At 50.9% G+C, this 20928-nt stretch overlaps 3 protein-coding genes across 11 annotated transcripts in view; 2 read left to right on the top strand and 1 right to left on the bottom strand.

Moving 5' to 3' along the window:
- The window catches only part of TMEM143 (transmembrane protein 143), a 16225-nt gene extending 14561 nt beyond the window's left edge, over nucleotides 1–1664 (top strand). For both annotated transcript variants that reach the window (XM_024768618.1, XM_024768619.1), the window contains one exon: nucleotides 533–1664. In XM_024768618.1, coding sequence (XP_024624386.1) covers nucleotides 533–792 — 260 coding nt within the window. In that variant the 3' untranslated portion in view covers nucleotides 793–1664. The remainder of the gene's footprint in view (nucleotides 1–532) is intronic.
- Nucleotides 1665–2936: 1272 nt separating this feature from the next.
- EMP3 (epithelial membrane protein 3 (MAM blood group)) lies at nucleotides 2937–6669 on the bottom strand. Its single transcript, XM_024768459.1, has 5 exons — nucleotides 6556–6669; nucleotides 5453–5545; nucleotides 5110–5212; nucleotides 4050–4190; nucleotides 2937–3204 (listed from the first exon to the last, which is right to left on the bottom strand). The coding sequence occupies exons 2-5, from the start codon at nucleotides 5528–5530 to the stop codon at nucleotides 3035–3037; spliced, it is 492 nt and encodes a 163-aa protein (XP_024624227.1). The 5' UTR covers nucleotides 5531–5545; nucleotides 6556–6669; the 3' UTR covers nucleotides 2937–3034.
- ODAD1 (outer dynein arm docking complex subunit 1) overlaps nucleotides 5544–20928 on the top strand; it is a 32625-nt gene continuing 17240 nt past the window's right edge. Inside the window, exons 1-5 of one of the 8 annotated variants that reach the window (XM_024768458.1) lie at nucleotides 9945–9979; nucleotides 10420–10481; nucleotides 10842–10934; nucleotides 12166–12265; nucleotides 12432–12621. In XM_024768458.1, coding sequence (XP_024624226.1) covers nucleotides 10865–10934; nucleotides 12166–12265; nucleotides 12432–12621 — 360 coding nt within the window. In that variant the 5' untranslated portion in view covers nucleotides 9945–9979; nucleotides 10420–10481; nucleotides 10842–10864. Of the gene's footprint in view, nucleotides 5582–6748; nucleotides 7226–9944; nucleotides 9980–10281; nucleotides 10482–10841; nucleotides 10935–11828; nucleotides 12315–12431; nucleotides 12622–20928 lie in introns of those variants that run through there. The other 7 variants (XM_024768451.1, XM_024768450.1, XM_024768452.1 and 4 more) reach the window with 7 other exon arrangements.

Below are 20928 nucleotides of genomic sequence, written 5' to 3' on the forward strand. Positions count from 1 at the left end.
GCCTGGCTCAGACGTGGCCCCACCTGGAACAAACTCCACCCTGCCCCTACCGGGTTGAGACTACCGTTAGTCCCAAGTGGCCCTGCCCCAGTGAGACACCGTCCCCACGATGCCCACCTCCCAGTCCCGGCTCGCGCTGGTGAACCCGATTCATCACTCGGGACCCCTGACCCAGCTTCTGCTCTTCCCTGGGGTGACCTCCCTCTCCTAACCTCAACCTTGATAGGAGTCTTGGATCAGGCTCCTGTTGTGGCATGCTCCCCACTCCCCGCCCGCTTCTTCCTGTACGTGAACCCAAACACTTCCTACAAGACACCCTTATCCGTTACCTGTGTAAGCGCCCTGAGCAAGAGTCCCTGGCTTGTCCCCAGATGAGAGCCCCAAAGCTGAGCCTCCTAGGCTTTGTCCCACTCCCCTAGGCTTCTCCCAAACCCAGACCCCTCCCATTCGTTGTGCTGCGCCCTCCCTGCTGCCCCCTCTCAGTCCTTCCAGGTCTGTCTGACCTCCTCACAACACCTGCCTCCCTCTGCAGAGACCTCCCAGTGGCTCCAGTCGGAGGTGGAGAACTGGCTTCTAGCCCAGTCAGGCTGTGACGTGGCCTTCAACGGAACTCGGGCCCTGGCCCACCTGCAAGCCCTGACCCCCAGCATCGGGATGTACCCGCCCCCGGGTTTCCCCAAACTAGACCCGTTGGCTACTATCACTTCCCCCAAGGCCGCACCACCCAGCACTGATGACCCCTTATCGAAACCTCTCTGTCCCGCCCCGCCCAGCCAGCTGGTTGGGAACTAAGCTCCGCCTCCTCGACAAGCCGTCAATCATGGCTACGATGCTTCACCACTCCGCAACTTCCAGTTACTTATTACTACTTAACGTTACTCTGTTTTCTTAAACAAAGTCGCCCATCAAGGCAGCCTGCTGTTGCTAGGCCCCCTCTTCGGATGAACAGCCAATCAAAGCTTTTAGGCTCTGCTTCTGTTCCATCTTGGTCCCCCGCCCCACAAACATTTAAACGTGGTGCCAGCCAATCACAGCCGTGCAATGCTACAAACCACCAGGCACAGCTGTTAAACTGTGCCCTCCCGAGGCTATATATCACTGTCTTTTTAGCCTGTACCGGGCAAACTGCCCATCGTGTTCACCGAGGCGGAGCTCCAGCCCACGTCCAATGAGAGCCTTTTAGCCCGGTTCTCTGGCAAACCGCCAATGACAGCAGTTGGGCACAACCATCCTAGGGCAGCCAGTTGTCCCTGCATGGAAGCAACCAATCAGAATTTTTAGAGGAGACCTGATCTATCAATTGCAGCTACTTATAAGGCAGGCCATTTGGTCAACTGTCGATCAGCTTGTCCAGGCTGAAGGGGTTGGGAGCCTTGTGTCAGGCAGAAAGCTGGGCCAGGAGGAACCAGAAACTATCCTCACCCCAAGGCTCACGTCCACTCAGGCCCCAACAACAAAACTCAGGCGCCTTCCCTGCCCAGGTCCCTCAACCTTTCTACAGAAACTACCTCAGCCTGGATCTTGCCTCCACCAGTGGCCTGTGCAATATTTATTGGCCTATCAATTTCTCCCTTGTCCCCTCTCGCAAAGGAATAAATCATGTTTCATAAATCTGGATGAGTGGGGTAGCCACAGGGGTTGGAGGGAAGGAAGGCATTGGAATCCTGGAAAGAAGAGACTCTGGGTCTTGGGGGAATGCATTTTGGGTGGGTCCCGTGCAAAGAAAGCTGTAGTCCTAGAGAGAGACTGGGCTTGGAGTTGGTGAAATAGACTGGCTGTGGGTCACAGAAGAGGATCTTAGGGAGGACCTGACTCCTGAGCAGAGCCCTGGTTCCCCAAAAGACTGAGTCTTCTGAACACAGAAGATAGGACAGATCGTTCACTGCACAAAGACACACAGCCAGGAGATGGGTTGGTGTAAAACCCAGCCTTTCCCCGTCCCACATGTGGGGTTGAGTAAGCCTGGAGAAGAGGGGGTGTCATCTAATTTTTACTAAGGTGTCATATGGATTAGAGGCGGCATTTGGAGAGGGTGGGGGAAGAAGAGGGGTTGGGTTCCAAGAGGGAAATGGAAAAGAGTCTTCTCAGAGGAAGGGTCAGAGGGAGAAAAAAAAGAGACTCAACTGTTCCCAACCGGGGTTCTTGGCCTCCTTAATCAATAGAAATTGATCAGAGGCCAGATAAGAAATTCAGGCAAGGCTTTATTGGGGTTCCTGCTGCAGCAGGGGGGAGAGAGAACAAACAACAGTTTCCCTTGAAGTGGGGTGAGCTGGTCCCTTCTATGGGGTGAGGGTAGGGGTGTGTCCAGTGTTTGGGCCAGAGGAGTGGCTTAGGTGGCTTGCCCACCTCTTCGGTGGTGTGTGCAGTGGGCACGCGCAGTACCCTTCTTTTGCTCCTGGTTCTTCAGAAGTGGCAGTTGGGCTTTTTGGTCTCTTCGTATCTTGTTGTCCAGAATTTGCCCCATGTGCACATGCGTGCAGTTAGTCCCTTATAGTTTCTTTGTATTTTGTAGCTGGAGGAAATATTTGTCCAGGTGCAAGCAAGGTAGCAAAGGGTCCCAGGTCCCAGCCTGTCTAACAGCAATCTAGAACAAGACACACAGCCTCGCTAGTTGAGAGAGACCCTTGGCCAAGGAGAGAGGACTGGAAACACAGATTCCTGGTTCTTACCTAGAAGTGCCTGAAGGTCTAGTCTTGGGAGGAATCCTGAGTTTTGAGACCGGAGGGCCCGGGGGCCTCGGGTCTGTGGAAGGGGAAGAAGGGCTGCTGGGACCGCGGGCTCCTGTATCCCAAGTTAGAGAGAGATGGGGGCCTGGAGCTAGACGTTCTGAAGACCAAGCTGCTGCTGATGGGGGCTGTCCCCATTCAGGAAAGATCAGGCACGAGCAGCCTGGGTCCCAGAAGAAGGAAGGAAGGAAGGAGGCAAAGGTAGAACGAGCGGTTAAATGGTTTTATTTTCTGGAGGCGGGGTGGGGGCTTCGGGGTGAGGTGGAGGGGCCGGGAGCCGGCTGGGGAGACGAGGGGACGCGCGGCCCTCACTCCCGCTTCCGCAAGTGGATGTAGATGATGCCGCTGGCCAGGGCGAGGGGGAAGGCCACCCAGGCCAGGGCGAAGCAGTAACCGAAACTGCCCCCTGATGGGCGCTCCGCCAGTATCTCCTCGGCGTGAATGGCGTAGATCAGCGCCCCGGTAAACACCGCCACGCCTGTGGGGAGATGGGAACCACGCGTCACGCAGGACCCGCACAAGAAGACTGAATTTCCCAACAACCCACGGGCCAAAGAAGCCGCGGGAGGGCGAGTGCGCAGCACCGCTGCCTGCTGGGAGTTGTGGTTCGCTCCGCCAGCGCCATGCCTCGGGGCCACGGCAGACTGGCCTTGGGCAATTTAGTTAATTTTTTCGGGCCCCCCTTACTCATCCATTAAATGGGACGAAAGTACCTACTCATCCATCCATCCATTCAAGGAATACTTTTGAGCACCTTTCTACAAGCCAAGCGCACAGATAGTGAATTAATAGAACAAGAGGGAACCTAGAAAGATAATGTTCCCCCAAACTGATGACTATGATTAACTTAGTCCTTTGCACCTGAAGTCAAAAAACTGAAAAGTACATAAAACTCCCTGAAGTGTCTGATACATAGTAGGTCCACAAGAAACAGCAACTGGCTGACATTATAAAACCACTACTATTATGATTCAGAGTTCTCTCCTGGCGTATTAATTAGCTACCTATCCCTGCTGGCACCCCTTCATCCGTGGGATCTAAATTATTTGTCCACACCCCCTTCCCCAGCCCTGGCTCCCTGAAGCCCGAAGTGCCAGTTCCCCCATAACTCAGAGCTGCACATCACAAACCACCAAGTCACTGAAAACTACAACTCCCCTAAGTCCCCGGGGCAGAGAGGTAGCCAAGGGAGGAAGCTCGGGTGGTCTTTGGGTTGTTGAGAATTGTTTTCATTCATCAGATGTCCATTCTCAGCTCCTCCCCCCCCCCCACATCCTCACAGGCCTCCTCCCTTCCCTTGAATTCCCAGGGAACAGTGCTCACTGGTGCAAAGCTGGCAGAGGCCAGTGGCATAGAAGAGCCCTCCTCGCCGCATGGTGTAGAGCTGGAACATGAACAGGATGAAGGACAGACAGCAGAGGATGAGGGAAAGCACCATGAGGACCTGTACTGCCTTCAGCCAGCCTGCAATAGGAGACAGAGGTGGAAGTCACAGCAGTCCAGAGTTCCAGCTCCACCTGCTTGCTCGTCATTGCCCCCACCAACCCTTCTTCCATTTAGAGACATACAATATCACTTATATCGACCTGTATCGACCTGTATATATCGATACTGTATATATATATACAGTATCACTTATATCGACCTCAATTCCTGTAACTTTCCTAAATTCCCTTATCAGTTCTAGAAGCTGTTTGCAGATTCTTTAGGATTTTCTATATAAAGATGTTCACTGGGAATCAAGACATTTTTACTTCTTCCTTTCCCATCTTTATGCCTTTTATTTCTTTTTCTTGCCTTGTTGCTTTGGCTACCTCCAGTACAATGTTGTATAGGAGAGCAAAAATTCTTACTTGCCCTTAGGCAAAAAGCATTTACTCTTTCACCTTGACTTCAAAATTTCTATGCATGCAGCTCCGCCCCTTTAGAACTCAGATGCACCTGGCCCCACTTCTTTAGAACCTTAGAAGGATTCAGCCTCACCTCTTTAGAAATGTAATGTGGTCCGCCCCATTGGAACTTGGAAAGATTGGTCCCAGCCACCCCTTCAGAACACCTGTCTCCTTAGAACTTTGGAAACATAATCATGTCTCCTCAGAATCTTGGGAGTTTTTCCCCCTTTCTTTAAACCTAGAGCATGTGGCCTCCATTCCTTCTGAATCATAGGGAGTGGGGCTTTTAGCCCATCCTCTTTAGAATATGAGCATACTTCCCCCTACCATCCAGATAGATGGGTCATCATACATCAGCTTCTGTCACTCAGCATGGGGACCCAGACCCGCCCACTCAAACCTTGGGGGGTTCCCAATCCTTGGTCCCGGGAGGATACTTGGGGTTACCCCTCCCTTTTGCAGACCAGTTTCCAATGCCCCTCACCCCTCACCATTCTCGCTGACATTACTGCAGGCCCACGTTTTGTTGTCACTGTTCCATGTGCAGTCGTACCAGAGATTCAGGGACTCCTTCCCGGGGAGGGCCCACCAGGACTGGGATGGACAGAGGAACAAGGACAAAGTTAGGGAGACTAGGAAGGGTTAGGAAAAGGGCAAGGTGCCATGGGAAAGCATGGATTTAGTAGGAAAGTGGGGCCGGGGGAGGCACGTAGGGTGGAGGCAGAGCTCAGAAGGGTGAGTGCTAGGGAAAGGGGGCGGGGCCAGAGTGACTAGCGGAGGGGTGTGGCAGGAGTCTGCAGGAGAGCGGGAGGCTCCTACTCCAAGTAAGCTTACCTTGTCCAGAGTGGCCACGAAAAGCAGGATGAGAATGAGGATGTGAAGGGCAGAGACCACCAGCAAAAGGAGTGACATGGCTGCGCTGGAAGCCTGGATGGGGACGTCAGGAGACCATCACGTCAAGAGGTTGGCACAGGGGCGGGGGACATGTCTAATTCTGGTGGAGAAGGGGGCTGAGTCCAGACTCCCAGGTCTAATGGAAAAGGGGGCTAGGAGCCCCGGACTTCCGGTCTGAGAGAGGAGGAGGCTGGGCTCCAGACTCCTGGGTCTGAAGGAGGAGGGGGCTGGGGGCCCGGGGCCCAGACTCCTGAATTCCCCAGGGCCTGCAGGGGGCCAGGGATGGACTCTCGGGTCGGGAATGAGTAAGACTAGCAATGTGGCCCCCATCTCCTCAGAGCCCTGTCCCTGGGCACCTATGGGCCAGGTTCTGAAAATTCATATTGCCGCCTGTTCAGATTCATCAGAATCTGGAGTCTGCCCCCAGAATCAGGCATACTTGAGTCACCCCACTCCTCTCCTGGGGTGGGGGGAGGAAGGGGGACCCGGTGAGTCATCTGGTCGGTGACTCATCTCACCCCCTTGCCTCCCAAACACCAGGGAAACCCCAGCCCCTGGCTATGCCCATGAGGTCCGCACCCCACCCTGCTGCCAGACTAGTGTCTACTAGACACCTTGTAGGGAAAGTGGACAAGATCCGTGTTGGGAGTGGGGAGAGGCCCAAGAAGGAGGAGACAGCTTCCCATGACCCTTCAAGTGTCCAGAAAGGGCGGGAGAGGGGTGGGGGGAGGTGGCTGAAGGGTCCCCAGACTCTGCTTGTTCTCACGAGAAGCCCTGACCTCAGGGTCCTCGGGGCGGGGGGGGAGTGGACAGCCACAGGAAAAAAACAGCAGGAAGTTTTCGGGTGGGGAGGCTCTGTTGGGAACCCTCAAACTTTGCCGGGCTCCACCCCTTCCCAAGTCTCCACCCCAAGTGCAAAGAGATCACTTCTTAAATTACAAGGATTTCCAAGCTTCTCCCAAGCTGGGGGGTCTCCTTTCCAAACTGCTGCACACCCAGGTAAAGAAAGAAATCCCAGTCTGAATAACGGATTGGAAACTTACCGAGTGCGGCGGAAAAAGTCAGAGTTGAGTCTGGTCCCTCACTTGGGCCTCCGTGCCCCGCCCTTCTCCTCCCTCCTTCCACCCTGTAGAGGCCCCCGCCTCTCACGGCCTTCCTCCCTCCCTCCCTCCCTCTCCCCTCTTGCTCTCTCCCTCCTTCTCCCCTCCAATCCCGGAACTCTCTCTCTCTCCCCGTCTCCCTCTCTCCCTCTCTCTCTCCTTCTGCCTCTTGTCTCTCTCGGTCCTGTCCTCACTGTCTGTACCTCCTTCCTCCTCTCTCTCCTCACTCTCCTGGTTTCTCTTTCTCTGCTCCTCTCAATATATACTGACCCTTTTATACCCACCCTCACCACACCCAGCTGAGGTCTGCAGCCAGAGGGAGGGCCCAGGCACTCGGATTCCTCATTCTCTGGGCCCCCACCCACTGCCCCCAGACAGGCATCTTCTGGGGCTCCCTCCTGCGGTTGAGATGATGCGTCCTTGGCAGGAAGGGAACAGAGCTGGGGCCCTCAGGTGGGGCAAGCATCAGGGGTGGGAGGATTTGATTCTCAGGCCTCTGCTCTGGGACTGGTCCTGAGACTGATGTCTGCTTTCCTTGATGGGGCTTAGGAATGAATCCTCAGAGGGATGGGAGACTGAGGGATGAGGCCAGATTCCTGCAGCGTGGAGTGAGGTGAGGGCTGGTGGCGTTGGCACCATGGTGGGGGTCAGGGGACGGGAAATGAGGAAGTGTGGAACTCCAGAAGGGGGCAGGAGGTGGAAGTTAAGAACCCAGGGCTACTGTTTCCTGCCCCGGGGGACCTTGACCAATTATTTCAACTCTCTGAGCCTCAGTTTCCTAATCTATGAGGTGGGTAAAATACTACTCATAATACTGACAATATACTAATACTGATAATAATTCTGATACTTATTCTAAACGAATAAGGTAATACCAGCACACTAACACACCTAACATGTTTATTCCTCTCCTCATCAAACATTCATTGGACATCTATTATGAACCAGGAGTGAATAATGAAGAAAACAGATGGGAGCCCTGCTGCTCTTATGGAGTTTCCCTTCTAGTTGAGGGAGAGGGACAATAAAGACAAAACATCAGTGAAGAAGATAGATTTCAGATAGTGATAAAGGCTTTGAAGGAAATAAAATAGAGTGACACTGCTAATGATGGGAGGCTACTTTAAAAGGGTGATCTGGCCAGGCCTCTCTGAGGAGGTGACATCTGAGCTGAGACTTGCAGACGGGAGTCATCTGAATGCGGGGCAGGGAGAGGACGGGCACAGACCTTTGAGAACAAGTTCAGGTTGTTTGAGAAGAAGACAGAAGGGCCAGTGTGGCCAGAACATAGGGAACGAGAGAGAGTGGTAGGAAGGGAAATCAAAGAGGGCCCTTGAAGCCTAGAGGAGGAGTTTGGATTTTATTCTAAGTGCAGTTGGAAACCAGTGGAGGGTTTTAAACAGAAGTGCAGTACCGGGGACTTAATGTCAACTATTATCGTTATCATTGTTATTTAATTCTTGGGTTACTGAATTACGGTGGGGGGTGATCACCACTAAGTACCTGGGTCTCTTGGTAGGGTTGGGTGCTTGGTGAAAAATGAGGGACAGGGAACCAGATATCTGGAATATGGAATTAAGAGCTGGAGAACTGAAATCCTGGGTCCCTACAAGGGAAGGGAACTAAGCGATGGGATGTCTGGGTATCTGATTGAGCCAGAGCTAGAGGGAGGGAGAATGGCTGGTCATCTGGGCTCCCTGAGGGGGTGAGGGAAGGGCAGTTCAGTGACTGGGTGGGTACTCGGGAGACCTGGAAGCTGGGTATCACTATAGCACAGACTCTATAGAGATACGCTGGCTGGATTCAAATTGAAACTGCTTTACTCATTAGCTGTGACTTGGGGCAAGTTACTAATCTCTTTATGCCACAGTTTCTTTAACTGTAAAATCGAAATAATAGTAGTAAATACATCATGGAGCAGTTCTTAGAGGAGTGCCTGGCACCAAGTGAGCGCTGTTTGTTGTATGTGCTTGTCATACCAGACACTGGGGCCCTGAGTGGATTCAGTACTGGGAGACCCAAGATCAAGGTCTCTAGGATTTGGGGAAGGGGCAAAATCTTGGGTCCACTGGGTCCCAAGACTACAAAGTTGGGGGTACAAAATGAAGGTCCCTGGGGGTGGGGAATAAAGTAGTTCCAGTTTACATCTTTGAGAAGGACAAGAGACTGGAGGTCTGAAATCAGTTCCCCAGGTAAGTTAGAAAGCCTGGGTCACTGGGGGAAAAATGAGGGACTGAGATCGTATGCTCTTCAAGGAGGCAAGGGGACTGGACCTGGGTCCTGGGAGGAGTCTGGGGACTAGGGTCTAGGGAGATGGAATTTGAGGGGGGGAGGTGGGGAACAGGAGGCTAGGACTCTGAATCAAGCTCCCAGAGCGGAATCAGCGCCAGAGTTGGGCACCCCGTGGGTGTTCGGGCAGGGGGTCCCCCATGCTAGGGCCCTATAGAAGGGGGAGAATCAGGGGACCCGAAGGCGGTGGGGGGGATCTCCCCCTCCTGGGCCTCCAAAGCTACGAGCTGAGCGCCCGCGGGCCGCTTCCTCCCACAGGAAACCGCAGGCATCGGGCACACCCAGCCTGCAGGGAGCGGTGCCTACTGCCAGCCCGCTCTGTAGAGGCCCACGGGGGAAGCCGCCTGTTGTCAAGGGGGCAACAGCCTGCCGTCAACAGGGCGTGCCCTGCGGGGCTAAGGGCGCCGCCATGGGGGCGTGGCCGGAAAGCAGGGATGGCACGGAGCGCCCTAGGCCCCGCCCACTCCCGCCTTTCTAACGCGGCTGTGGGTTTTTGGCTGCCTCTCAGGAGGCCGTTGGCCGCGCATGCGTAGTCAGCCGCTTCGAGGACCTGAGGCGGCGGTGAGCGCTTCTCCCCCCTCACAATTTCCGGCATCGGCACCGCGTGCCTGCTGATGAATCCTCAAAATAACGTGGTCTTAATCAGCTTAAGACACGCATCTCCCACGCCCCGTCCCGAAGGACCTTGGCCCAGTTCCAAAGCCTTTCAGACGTTTCCCTCCCAGCCCTGCCTCCACAGGCTCTTTTAGCTACTGCCTCTCCCTCCTGGAAACACAGCCCAGCCCTCACAACCCTGTGCTCCCCAAATAGACCATCTCGACCATCCTTCCCCAGGATCTCTGAGCCTGAGTGCCTCCGTGTTAGTCGCCCCCCCCCCCCGCCACAAGTCTTGGGAATCCGCGCTCTTCCGGCGCCCTCCCACCAGACCCCTCCCGTGTTCTTCCAGCCACGCCCCTTTCAGCCCTCGAAGCCCCACCCCTCACAATGCCCTCAGCCCCGCCCTCTACAGGTTTCCTTCCCCCTCCCCTCTCAAGGCTCCGAAGCCCCGGCCTGGACGGGTTTCTGACTCCTTGCTGAGGTTCGCCAGCCCCAACCCTCTCCGGTCCCGGCAGCTCTGCCCTCCCCTGAAGCCCCGCCCCTCAGGCCCACCCAGTCCCTCTCCTCAGAGGCCTTTTCAGTCCCGCCCTTCATAGTCCTCTACAGCTTCGCCCCTCGCAAGGGCTACAGTCCCGCCCTCACAGGCCCTCCCAACCCTGCCCCTCACAAGGCCTACAGTCCCGCCCCCACAGGTCCCGCCCCTGGCAGGACCCCGAACCCACGCCCAGCCCAGCCCTCTAGCCCCGCCCCTCGCAGGGCTCCCCCCTAACTCATCTGCTCATAGCACCCGAGCTCCCCGCAAGTCTCCTCGCGGCCTCCTCGGCCTCTCCTCCCCAGTCTCCCCTCCCACGGCTTTCTTCGGTGGCCTTGGTCCCTCCCCGGCTGCTGTCCTCAGGCCTCATTGGCCCCTCATCTCCCCAGTAACCAGACCACAACAGTGAGCTTGGAGCATCCAGGACATGTCAGGCACTCCAGCCCAGCAGGTAGGGACCAGGCCTCACTCCCCTCAGCCGACGGGGTTGGGGGGATTTCCCCCTCCTCTGTGCCCCCTCCCCAAACAGCCCCGCCTCGGAGATACCGAGAGCCTAGAAGACCCCCCGCCAGAGTCAGAGCCGCGACGCAAGACAGAGAATGTGAGAGGTGGGAGGTCGGGAGAGGCATGGGAAGAGACCCTAGAGGTGTCTCACTCCAACCCACTGGAGAAATTGAGACTCAAAGAAAGGCCAGAGCTAGTTCTGGGGTCACTCTCTTCCAATTCCGAGTCCCTCGCTGTTCGTCGCCCGCCCTCCTCCTATAGCCCTCTCCTGCTCGCCGTCTGAAGGGGTCCTGTGCCACCCCTACAGGAGCCCCACGCTCTTTGGCCAAGATGCCTTTAGGACTCTCTGCTGGGAGCGCTCGTTCCGAGGATGGAAGCGAGGCCTTCCTGGAGGGAACGGGTAATTCGTACATTCTTTATTTCATTCATTCTTTTCCCGGTTTTCCCACGTTTCAGGTCCTGTGCAGCAAGGCACTGGGGACAGGGAGGGACTTCAGGAGCGCCCTCTAGTGGGGAAACGCACAGGCTCCAGAATGGAGGTGGAGCCGGGCAGATGGGCGGGCCAAGCCTGGGGAGTGGAACGGCCGGGAAGACTTACTGCAGAAGTTTGAGCGGGGCCCAGAACTTCTCTCAGGAATTACCAACAGGAGAAGGAAGGGACGAGTGTTTCCGCAGAGAGAACAGCATATGACCAGAGCAAGCTTTCTCAGTCTCCACATTGTTGACCCTTGGGGTCAGATGTCAGATCATTCCTTGCTGTCCGGGGGACTGTCCTGCGTGGTGGAGGATGCTCAGTGCATCCCTGGCCTCTACCCACTTCATGTCAGTAGCACCCCCCAACCTGCCCCCGCACCATACAATCAAAAGTGTCTTTAGACATGGCCATATGTCTTTAAGGGGGCACAATTGCTCCTGGATGAGAACCACTGGGCCGTGAGAGTTGGGGAGCTAGTGGAAGAGACCAGAGGGGTGGGTAGGGTTGGGTTTGTGGGCCCTTGAACACCAGGGTGAAGAGCTGGGACTTTGTCCTGGAGATGCTGGCGCGCCAGGGAGGCCTGTGACAGCTCTAGGTATAGAAAGACCCTCTGGAGCTGTGAGGGGAGGCCAGGAGGTTAGGGAGGAGGCTGGGGTGATGGGGTGACGGTCCAGAAAGGGGAGGATGAGGCCTGAGCCAGGGGGATGGGCTGAGAGCGAGGAGGCGGGAGGTGGGGCTGAGGAAGGCTGGGCAGTGGGCTGAAGGGGAGGGAGGGAACAGCAATGGTGCCCTGGGGGTCTTGGCACCTGTCCTCAGCTTTCCCAAGTTCCAGGTCCTGTGCTTCTGGTCCCTGAGGACTGTGAGTCCTCCCAGGAGTGCCCTCTAGTGGGGAAACATGTGTGCCCAAGCCCCGGGTAGGAGTGGGTTTAGGGGAAAAATGCGAAGGTCGGCTTGGGGTACAGGAAGTGTGAAGGGATGAGGAAGCTTGAGGGATACAGGAACTGAGGTGCAGCCCTAGAGTGGTGTTGGGAACTGGGTCTGCAGTTCAGGTGAAGTTTGTGAGACCCTCAGGGAGCCAGAATTCCTAGGTGCTGGGGAGGGAGGGGCTGGAACCTGGATTCCTATGGAGTCCCTCCCTGGCCTGGTCCCACCTCAGTGGATTGGGAGCTGAGCAGACTGCAGCGGCAATGCAAAGTGATGGAGGGTGAAAGGCGAGCCTACAGCAAGGAGGTCCACCAGCGCATCAACAAGCAACTGTGAGCCGAGCACCTGGGGCCCTGGAGCTGGGGCGGGGCTGTTGAGGAGGTGGGTGCTGGCCTCCTCCTGGGGCTGACGGGGGAGGGAAGGCCCAGTGTGTCTGGACTTTAGTGAGGCCGAGCTCTGCCCCTTTCTGGCTTCCCCTCCACTTCCCTGCCTGGGCAGTGAGGAGATTCAGCGCCTGGAAGGGGTGCGGAACAAGCTGCAGGTCCAGATCAGCATTGCCCAGAGCCAGGTCACGCGGCAGCAGGACAGCAAGAGGCTGGAAAACATGGGTCACCTGCTCAAGTGCCGGGTCCGGGCGCAGGCTGAGGTCAAGGAGCTGCAGGAGCAGACCAGAGCCCTGGACAGGCAGGTGGGTTCTGAGACCAGACTTGGTGGATCTTACTTAGGAGCGTGTGTCATAACCTCTTTGAGCCTTACCTTCCTCATCTGAAAAATGGGGTTATTGAAAGCATCTCCCTGGGGGAGTTGTGTTCAGGCTCCGGTAGGAATATGAGTATTTAGTGCTTAGCACAGCCCCACACCTTCAAAAAAGGTGGTTAAGGGGGAAAGATTCACCTTCTGGAGTCTGTGAAACCTGCATTAGAATCCTGGTCCTGGCACATCAGCGCTGTGTGACCATGGGCAAGTCTTCACCTCTCTGGGCTGTAGTTTCTTCATCTGCAAAAAGAGGATGTGGGTAACTCAGCAGAGTCTAGACAGATTTTTTTTTTTTTTCCTGGCTGTGCCGTGTGGCATGCGGGACCTTAGTTCCCTGACCGGAGATCGAACCCGTGCCCCCTGCAGTGGAAGCACGGAGTCCTAACCACTGGACCACCAGGGAATTCCCTAGACAGATTTTTCCTATTTGCTTCAAGACCTTGTTATTTGGCCCTGCAAACAATGTGACTTTTCTAGGCCAGTGTTCTTTTCAGTTTTTAGGACCACAACTCATTGTGACACAGTTCATAAACACACAGATACAGTCCTTTTTGCCACTTCAAGTGACATATTCACAAGGTCCAGGGATTTAGATGTGGACATCTGGGCAGGAGGGTGAGGGGCATTTTTCTGTCTACTACATGTTCTGTAGTTTTATTACATTTGACTTTCAATCAGTCCGTTTGTCCAGCTCTCAGTATCACCCTGAGCTGCCTTTTGGAAGCTGAATTCTGTCTGATTTACACACCTCAAAATTTTGGCTGTTTCATGGTAGTACATGTGTGTAGTGTGTTGGCTGCCGGAGCTGGCTTTCCTTAGTCTTTCATGGGAACTCACCAGAGACAGGTCCAACCGGGATGATCTTATTATCTTGACTCCATGGATTCCTTTGCCCTAAGAAACTTGATTATGGAGAACTGTAGGTCAGGTGGATCCTCTGAATATAGCTCTGTAAAGTTCCTCATGAGTTCAAGAAAGGATGTAGTTGTCTGGTGATAGTCATTCATTCAACAAATATTTGTTGAGTGCCTACTAAGTGCCAGGTACTGTTCTAGGTGTTGAAGACACAGTAGTCAACAAAACAGACAGGAGTCTGCTCTCATGTGGTTTACATTCTACTGGGGAGATAGACAATAAGTCAAATAAAAGCCAAAGAAAGGGACTTCCCTGGTGGTGCAGTGGTTGAGAGTCTGCCTGCCGATGCAGGGGACACGGGTTCGTGCCCCGGTCCGGGAGGATCCCATATACCGCGGAGCGGCTGGGCCCGTGAGCCATGGCCGCTGAGCCTGCGCGTCCGGAGCCTGTGCTCTGCAACGGGAGAGGCCACAACAGTGAGAGGCCTGTGTACCGCAAAAAAAAAAAAAAAGGAATCCTCCTGCCAATGCAGGGGACTTGGGTTCAAGCCCTGGTCTGGGAAGATCCCACATGCCACAGAGCAGCTAAGCCCGTGCGCCACGACTACTGAGCATGCATGCTGCAACTATTGAAGCCCGCACACTAGAGCCCATGCTCTGCAGCAAGAGCAGCCACTGCAATGAGAAGCCCGCGCACCGCAACGAAGAGTAGCCCCCACTCGCTACAACTAAAGAAACTCTGTGCGCAGCAACGAAGACCCAACGCAGCCAAAAAAAACCCCCAAAAAACTGAAGAAAGAATTTGTTCCAAAGAAATCACCCAGAATCTTGCACAGAGAGACAAAAAGATGAGAAACGTGGAAGGGTGGTCAAGACAATTGCAGATCTAGTGAGAAGGTTTAACAGTTGTCTAATAAAAGTTTCAGAAGAACAGAAAGAGAACGGGACAGAGGTAATGTGTGACAGGATAATTTCTGAGAACTTTCCAGAAACAATGAAAGAGTGAATCCACAGATTCAAGGATGCCTTAGAGTCCAAAACAGGATGAACAAAAAAGCCATGCTTATGCAGGACATACGGAAATTTCCAAAATATACAAGCAGCCAGAAAACTTTTAAAAGGCATTACTTTCAAAGGAGCCACAGTTAGACCGACAACTGATTTCTCAAAAGAAACATTGGAAGTCAGATTGTGTCATTGTAACTTCAACGTACTAAGAGACAAGGTATTTTAACAATGTATTTTAACAAGGTATTCTTAACAAGGTATTTTAACAATGTGGCTGGATACAAAATTAATATTTCCATGTGTTAGCAATAGCTATTAGAAAATAGAAGAAGAAAAGACAAATTTATAATAGTCAAAAGAAGTACCTAGGAAGGCATCTAACAAAAGTGTGCAAGACCTCGATAGAGTAAATTGTAAAAGTTTATTGAGGGATATTGAAGAAGAATTTAATGTAGAAATATACCATATTCATGGATTGGAAGAGTTAGTGTTGTAAAATGTCAGATCTCCAAATTGATTTATAGAATCAATGTAATCTCTACAAAACACTAAAAGTTTTTATTTATTTTATTTATTTATTTATTATTTTTCTTCTTGCGGTACACGGGCCTCTCACTGTTGTGGCCTCTCCCGTTGCGGAGCACAGGCTCCGGACGCGCAGGCTCAGCGGCCATGGCTCACGGGCCCAGCCGCTCCGCGGCATGTGGGATCTTCCCGCACCGGGGCACGAACCCGTTGTCCCCTGCATCGGCAGGCGGACTCTCAACCACTAGCGCCACCAGGGAAGCCCTAAAAGTTTTTATTTTTAATGGATGGAATTGATAAAGAGATTCTAAGGTTTATAGAGAAGTGCAATGGACAAGATGACTAAAATTTACTTAAAAGAAGAACAATGTGGAAGGATTTGCTCTATCAATTATCAAGATTTATTAAAAAGGTCTTATGGGACTTCCCTGGCGGTCCAGTGATTAAGACTCCATGCTCCCAATGCAGGGGGCACGGGTTCGATCCCTGGTTGGCGGACTAAGATCCCACATGCCGCATGATGCGACATAAATAAATAAATCTCTTATAATTGATGCAGGGCTAATCAAGTGGGATAATGGGACAGAATAGAGAGACTGGGCTGAGACCTATGCATATGTGGACACTTGATATTTGACTTCAAGAAATGGGAAAAGGAGGATTCTAATAATGGTGCTGTGAAAATTGGATATCCATACTGTAAGATGAAACCAGACACTTACCTCTCACTGTCCCCAAAACTAATTCCAGATGGATCAAAGGTCTAAATGTGTGAAAGTGCAGAACATTTCTTAAGGTACAGAAATCTCTACTTTTAAAGGAAAAGATTGATACATTCCATGACTTTAAAATTAGTAACTCCTGTTCACCAAAAGAACCATAGAGCGTGCAAACTAAGTCACAGTACTGAAGGTTATTTGTAAGACATAGCTGACAAAGAACCTAGCGTCAAGGACATATAAGGATCTCTTACAAATCATTAAAGAGTCAGCTCAATTTAAAAACAGTCAAAGGAAGGCTTCCCAGGTGGCACAGTGGTTAAGAATCCTCCTACCAATGCAGGGGACGCGGGTTTGAGCCCTGGTCCAGGAAGATCCCACATGCTGCAGAGCAACTAAGCTTGCGAGCCACAACTACTGAAGCCCGCGTGCCACAGCTACTGAAGCCCACCCACCTAGAGCCTGTGCTCTTCAACGAAGAGTAACCCCCGCTCACTGCAACTAGAGAAAGTACAGCAACAAAGACCCAATGCAGCCAAAAATAAATTAATTAATTTAAAAAATAAAAAAATTAAAGAAATAAAAACAGTCGAAGGACTTGAGTGGGCACATCACCAAGTAAGAAATTCAGATGTCCAATGAATGGAAGAATTATTACTCATCAGTATTCAGAGAAAGGCAAATGAAAGCCATAAGGAGGTATCATTACACACTCACCAGATTTTCAAAAATTAGTGTCCAAAAATACCAAGTGCTGGGGAAAGAAGGAACGGTGAGAACCCTTATGAAGTGTTGGTTGCTAAGACCCCACCAGTTGGTGGGAGTCTAAATTGTCATGAGTATCCTGAAAAGGTTTTTTCCCCCCATTATCTATTAAATTTGAAGAGAGACATACCCTGCGATCTGGGGTTGCATCTACTCCACATGGACGGTCACCAGAAGCAGTCTTGGGCTCTACCTGACCATCACACTCACAGGATCCAATAGGCTGTCACTTGGCACCAGGTTCACTTAACTCTGTAGAAGGAAAGAGGACAAGAAACAACAGCATCTTTGCACAACAGCATCCAGTACATCTTCCTTGAGCGTCCAGGGGCTGCTTCTCAGCATGTTCAGTTGGATGATACTGTACGGGTGGGTGTTGCTCGCCCTGGCATAGGGAAGTTTTATATACAACATGAGCCACCTCTTGTAACAGATCATCAGGGCAGCTTCTAAGACCCCACAAGGAACGTATTCCATTGTAAGAAACACCCCACAGAGAAACCAGTTTTCTATTCAGTCCTGGTCATGTAGGCCTTTGGGGTCTCTGAGTCCACTCATAATCCTTCCAATCTGATATCGTTCACCAATCAGGGGCCATTTTTGTAATCAGCATTGTTGCCTGGGAACACAGCTGGCGTTCCGTATTTACATTAGCCCAGTATGTTTCCATGGAAACGGTGTTAGAAGGAAGTAAACCAAAGTCATTTCCCAGTAGAAAATGGTTTAGATTTGTCAGTAACCCATCCTCCCACCCAACAATTCCACTTCTGAGTCTATACCCTGGAACCAGGACTCATGAAAACAATGTTGATAGATGCATTATTCATATCATCTAGCTCCAAATTGGAAATAACCCAAATGTTCATGAATATTTGAATGAATAAATAAATTGTAGTATATTCTCTTTTTGAAAAATATTTTCGCTGAGCCGGGTCTTAGTTGCAGCATGCAGGATCTTTTTTTAGTTGTGGCGTGCGGACTTCTTAGTTGCAGCATTCAGACTCTTAGTCGTGGCATGCGGACTCTTAGTTGCGGCATGCATGCGGGATCTAGTTCCCTCACCAGGGATCAAACCTGGGCTCCCGCATTAGGAGCCCGGAGTCCTACCACTGGACCACCATGGAAGTCCCATGTAGTATATTCTTATAATGACATAGTATACAACAATAAAAAATTACAATTAAATGTTTGTGGATGAATCTCACAAACATTTGAAGGAAGCAAGGCATAAAATAGACAGCATTATTTCATTTACATAAAATTCAAAACCTGGCCAAGCCAAACTTTTGTTTAGGGGGTTTATACCTGGGTGATAAAACTATAAAGAATTTCACTTAAGGAAGTAGGGCAAACAGATTAATGACTCCCCGAAGATGTCCATGTCATCATCTCTGGACCCCGTGACGACTGCAGATTTTGAGTTGGGTAGGTTATGCTGGATTATCTGAATGGGCCCAATTTACTCACAAGGGTCCTTATAAGAGAGAGACAGGAAGGTCAGGGTCAGAGGAGACGATGTGATTATGGAGAGAGGAGATGTAACAACAGAAGCAGAGGTTGGAGTGGCCGTAAGCCAAGGAATCCAACCTCTAGAAACTGGAAAAGGCAAGGAATGAATTCTCCACTGGAACCTTCAGGAGAAATACAGCCCAGCTGACGCCTTGATTTTTAACCCAGTAAGACTGATTTCCAACTTCTGATCTCCAGAACTGTAAGATAATAAATTTGTTTTGTTTTAAGGCAGTAAATTTGTGGTATTTTGTTACAGCAGCAGTGGAAACTAACACAGACAGGAGAGTGGTACCTCTGTGGAGGGGAAGATGGTAATGATTAGATTGCAGTGCTGTCAGTATTCTAGTTCTTGACCTGGGTGGTGGTTCAAGGATGTTCACTTTTAAAATATATAATAAACTGTACATATGTGATCTATGCACTTTTCTGTGTACAATAACATTTTTTAAGGAAAAAAAGATGTTACCCATCATAGACGTAAATGTAAAACCTAAAACTATAAAACTTCTAGAAAGAAGTGTAGGAGAAAATCTTTGTGAGCTTGGGTTAGGCAAAGATTTCTTAGATGCAACACCAAAAGCATGATCCATAAAAGGAAAAACTGATAAATTGGATTTCATAAAATTTTTAAACTTCTCCTCCTTAAAAGGGTCTGTTCAGAGAATGAAAAGACAAGTCCTACATGGGGAGAAAATATTTGCAAAGCCTGTACCTGACAAAGAACTTATATCCAGAATATATTAAGTACTTTTAAACTCAATAAGAAAACAGACGACCTAATAGGAAAAATGGGCAAAAAGACTTGAACACACACTTCACCAAATATATATAACGTGGAAGCAAGCACGTAGAAATATTAGTCATTAGGGGAATGCAAATTAAAATCACAAGCTACTTCTACACACTTATTAGAATGGCTAAAATTTAAAAGACTGACCTTACCAACTGTTGGTGAGGATGTGGAGAAACTGGAACGTTCACACCCTGCTGGTGGGAATGTAAATGGGACAACCACTTTGGAAAATAGTTTGGCAGTTTTTAAAGAATCAAACGTCCACTAAACGTATGATTCAGCCATTTCCGCTCCTAAGTATTTACCCTAGGAAAAAGAAAGCACATGTTCCTACAGCAACTTGTACGTGAATGTTCATAACAGTTTTATTGGTAAAATTCAAAACAGAAACAACCCAAATGTCCACCAACAGGTGAATGGATAAACAAATTGTGGTACATCCATACAGTGGAATACAACTCAGCAGTCAAAAGGAATGGGCTAGGGTAGGGCTTCCCTGGTGGTGTAGTGGTTAAGAATCCGCCTGCCAGGACAGGGGACACGGGTTTGAGCCCTGGTCCGGGAAGATCTCACATGCTGCGGAGCAACTAAGCCCGTGCACCACAACTACTGGGCCTGAATTCTAGAGCCCATGAGCCACAACTGCTGAGCCCACGTGCCACAACTACTGAAGTCCGCGCGCCTAGAGCCCGTGCTCCACAGCAAGAGAAGCCACCGCAATGAGAAACCCGTGCACCTCAACAAAGAGTAGCCCTTGCTCGCCACAACTAGAGAAAGCCCGTGTGCAGCAACGGAGACCCAACGCAGCCAAAAATAAATAAATAAAATAAATTTAAAGAAAAAAAAAGGAATGGGCTATTGATATACCCAAAGACTTAGATGAATCTCAAAATAATTGTTATGAGTGAAAGAAGCTAAACTCCTCCCCTCAAAAAAAGAGTATATACTATGTGATCCCATTAAGCTAAAACTCTAGAGGGCTTCCCTGGTGGCTCAGTGGTTGAGAGTCCGCCTGCCGATGCAGGGGACAACGGGTTCGTGCCCCAGTCCGGGAAGATCCCACATGCCGCGGAGCGGCTAGGCCCGTGAGCCATGGCCGCTGAGCCTGTGCGTCCGGAGCCTGTGCTCTGCAACGGGAGAAGCTACAACAGTGAGAGGCCCGCATACCGCAAAAAAATAAAAAAATAAAAGTTAAAAAAATAAAATAAAACTCTATAAAATGCAAACTGGCCTAACTGGGTTACTGCATGGGAGTGGGGAGCTGCAGGAAGGAAGTGGCAGGGGGAATGACAAAGAGGAAACTTTGGGGGTGATTGGTATGTTCACTCCTTCGATTATGTCAAACTTACCAAATTGTCTGCTTTAAATATGTGCAGCTTTATTGTGTGTCATTTATACCTCAACAAAGCTGAGAAAAAATTTCCTACCTCACATCATCTGAAAACATCAAGTCTAGTTAGATTAGGTACTTAAATGTAAAGAGCAAAATTTGAATACTTTTAAAAATTGAAGGAGAGTGTTTTCTAATCTTGGGAAGAATTTCTTGAACTACCTATGTTATTGACTCGGATCCTTGGACTCTTTTTTTTCCCCCAACACTGCACAAGCTTTTTCAGTGGCCAAATATTGGAATCTTCATTTTTTATTTATTTATTTTTTAAACTGCATATTATCTGTTTGCTTTTTTGTTTAAGCTGTGCCACGCAGCTTGCGGGATCTTAGTTCCCCAACCAAAGATTGAACCCAGGCCACGGCAGTGAAAGTACCGAGTCCTAACCACTGGACCGCCAGGGAATTCCCAAGACTGGACCCTTTAATCGATAGAAATTGATAAGAGGCCAGACCAGGAATTCTGGTCTGGGATGAGGGAGCGAAAACAAGTAACAGGTTCCCTTGCTTGCTCCCCAAAGCGTGGGGTGAACTTGTTCCTTAAATGGGGTGAGGGTAGGGTGAATGGGTAGGTTGGGCAGGAGGCGAAGCTTAGGCGGTCTGCCCACCCCCTTGATGGTGCTGTGTGCGGGCATCAAGAGCTGTACCCTGCTTTTGCTCCCAGCACCTCAGAA

This window comes from Neophocaena asiaeorientalis, unplaced genomic scaffold, assembly GCF_003031525.2.
Source record: "Neophocaena asiaeorientalis asiaeorientalis breed wild unplaced genomic scaffold, Neophocaena_asiaeorientalis_V1.1 scaffold629, whole genome shotgun sequence".
Classification (NCBI taxonomy): domain Eukaryota; kingdom Metazoa; phylum Chordata; class Mammalia; order Artiodactyla; family Phocoenidae; genus Neophocaena; species Neophocaena asiaeorientalis.